Below are 2,314 nucleotides of genomic sequence, written 5' to 3'. Positions count from 1 at the left end.
ATTTTGTAGTTCAACTTGGGCAACATCATTTATTCACAGATTTGCCAGGTGTTTGTATGGACATTTACATCTTTATGACATTCTTGTATATAATTGAAGGAATTCATGAGATAAAAATCATAATCTACTTCATTTGTCTATCAGTTTTCCACAACAGTATTCCCCCCCGCCCCCCAACTAAAAATGGTGTGACATCATGTGACGGATGATGCCAACTTCGAGACATTCTCATAGTTAACCTGATGTCATTTATAGATTAAGCAGAGGCATCATCCATTTTTATTATTATACCTGCTTCTCCTTTTTGAGTCGTGGGTCGCTGGTGCTTATCTCCATCAACTACTTTGCAAGAGGAGGAGACACCATGGACAGGTCGCAAGTCCATCACAGGGACACAGAGACAAACAACCATTTGTCACATGGTTTTGGTCTGTGGGAGGAAGCTGGAGTACCAGCAGAAAACCCACACGTGCAGGGGGAGAACATTTCAACTTCACACAAAGGCCCGAGGCAGGGAGGCGATCCTGTGACCTTGCTGAGGCAACAGCTCAGCCACTGTGCCACCGTTTTTTTAATCTAGATTTCCTTTGTAATTCACCAAGTTTTGTTTTTCACAAAAGAAAATCCAAATTGATATAAAATGTTCTTTCATCGTTACTAATCTACAGGATGACTGATTTAATTTTTTACATTTCTTCTCTTGCAGTTGCTCGCTTGGCTGTTACAAGAAGCATAAAGGTGAACAAGTTTCATCCCTGATTTTGTATTTATATATTTAGTTGTGACTTCATTCCCAAAATACTATGAACATTTATTTATTTTTCTGTCCGCAGACCTTTGTGCTCCTGATGAGAAGCCTGCTTCACTCAATCCTGGATCTAAAGATGCTGACAACCCAGGTATTATTTCAGCATAATTTCTATGATAGTAATCATTTCTTACGTTAATGTTAGCATGCAGCCACATTTTATTCTGGGTTGGTGGTAATGTTTATTTGTCCAACGGCCACTTGTCACATCAAGATTGACAGTGAATTGTGTTAAATAAGTTTATAAAGTGGTGAAAATCTCGGCCTTTCAGATTTTCTAAACATGCGTATATTTTTAAATTATGTTTGTCAGTTTCTGCAGAAGCATGGAGTGTTCATGACCTTCTGCAGGAAGCGGACATCATAGACAAGGTGCCACTGCAGAGGCTCCAGTTATTGGGTATTCAAATCTACATTTCTTCACTCATGGATTATTATAACAATATCACTTCACGTAAATACTGTCTTATTGATTGTTTTTTTACAGGTCAATCAAAAGAGCTCAGAGATCTTCTTTGCAACCCCCACCTGAGGCGATTACTGCGTTCTGTTGACAGCGCAGAGAGCAAAGCTGAGGCGATGAAGGCTGCCATGCAGGAGCCTCTGTTTGTAGAGTTTTCAGATCAGTGTTTAACAGTAGTTGAAAAGGAAACAAATGGGTTTACATCTGATAATGATTGTGATTTGTAAATGTTTGTATTTCTTTGGTAGTTGACCACACATGTCATGCATGTACATATGTTTCTGTTGAACCGTGTTTGTGTCAGATGTTCAAATAAATGCTTAAACCATTTTCAACAAATTCTTCAACAATGGCAGAATTATTTGGCAATAAAAGTACTGTTTATTTAATATATTTTCATTTATTTTGACAAAACTGTTCAAATATTTATCTTTACACTAACCAGCCTCCACAGTGGAACCCCTGACAGATGACTAACATCTGTCCACAGCAGGACTGTGCAAAAAATGCAAAAGTTTAAAGCTATGCAACAAACTTCTTGGGTTCTAATCTGAGCGCCTGCATTACACCTCTTGGTTTCGAAGAGAGCCCACTCTGTTAACAACATACTGCAAAAATCACAGGACACCCACTCCCCGAGGCTCTACGTCCATAACCAAGCAGGGACTAACAGTAGGTGGTTTAAATGTTGCAACAAGTGTTATTCAGAGTTGCATAACTAAAACAGCTGGTTTTGCAAAGTATATTTTTTCACAACAGACGCATTTACCTAAACTCATTACTGAATAAATAGAAAAGTAAAAATGTAAGCCAGAGATGTCCCTGCAGGTCGTGCTCCATCAGAACTAGGAGAATAAACAATAGTATTATATTAAAGTTTGATAGTAAAAAAAACCAACCAATCACAAATCAAGTTTGTTCTTCCATGCAGACACAAGTTAAAACAAAACAAAAAAACCTTTGGTTTGTTTATCTAAAAAAGTTAAATCTGGTCCTCTGGACATTCAAAAAAAAACAAAAAGCAAATCAACAAAAAAATGTAG

The 2,314-nt window shown here is 37.6% G+C and overlaps 1 protein-coding gene across 2 annotated transcripts; it reads left to right on the top strand.

Annotated features, from left to right (window-relative positions):
* Positions 1 to 706: 706 nt before the first annotated feature.
* LOC119420068 (zinc finger HIT domain-containing protein 3) lies at positions 707 to 1,619 on the top strand (the record flags this gene model as incomplete). Of its 2 annotated transcripts, none has more annotated exon segments than XM_037687436.1 (4): positions 707 to 738; positions 834 to 899; positions 1,131 to 1,208; positions 1,296 to 1,619. In XM_037687436.1, coding segments are annotated over 4 exon segments (379 nt in total), but the record flags the coding sequence as incomplete, so codon positions are not given.
* Positions 1,620 to 2,314: the final 695 nt, after the last annotated feature.

Source organism: Nematolebias whitei, chromosome 14 (genome assembly GCF_014905685.2).
Source record: "Nematolebias whitei isolate Nwh7 chromosome 14, NemWhi1, whole genome shotgun sequence".
In the NCBI taxonomy this organism is placed as follows: domain Eukaryota; kingdom Metazoa; phylum Chordata; class Actinopteri; order Cyprinodontiformes; family Rivulidae; genus Nematolebias; species Nematolebias whitei.
Note: the sequence above shows the minus strand (reverse complement) of the source record. Positions and strands in the feature narration are given on the sequence as shown.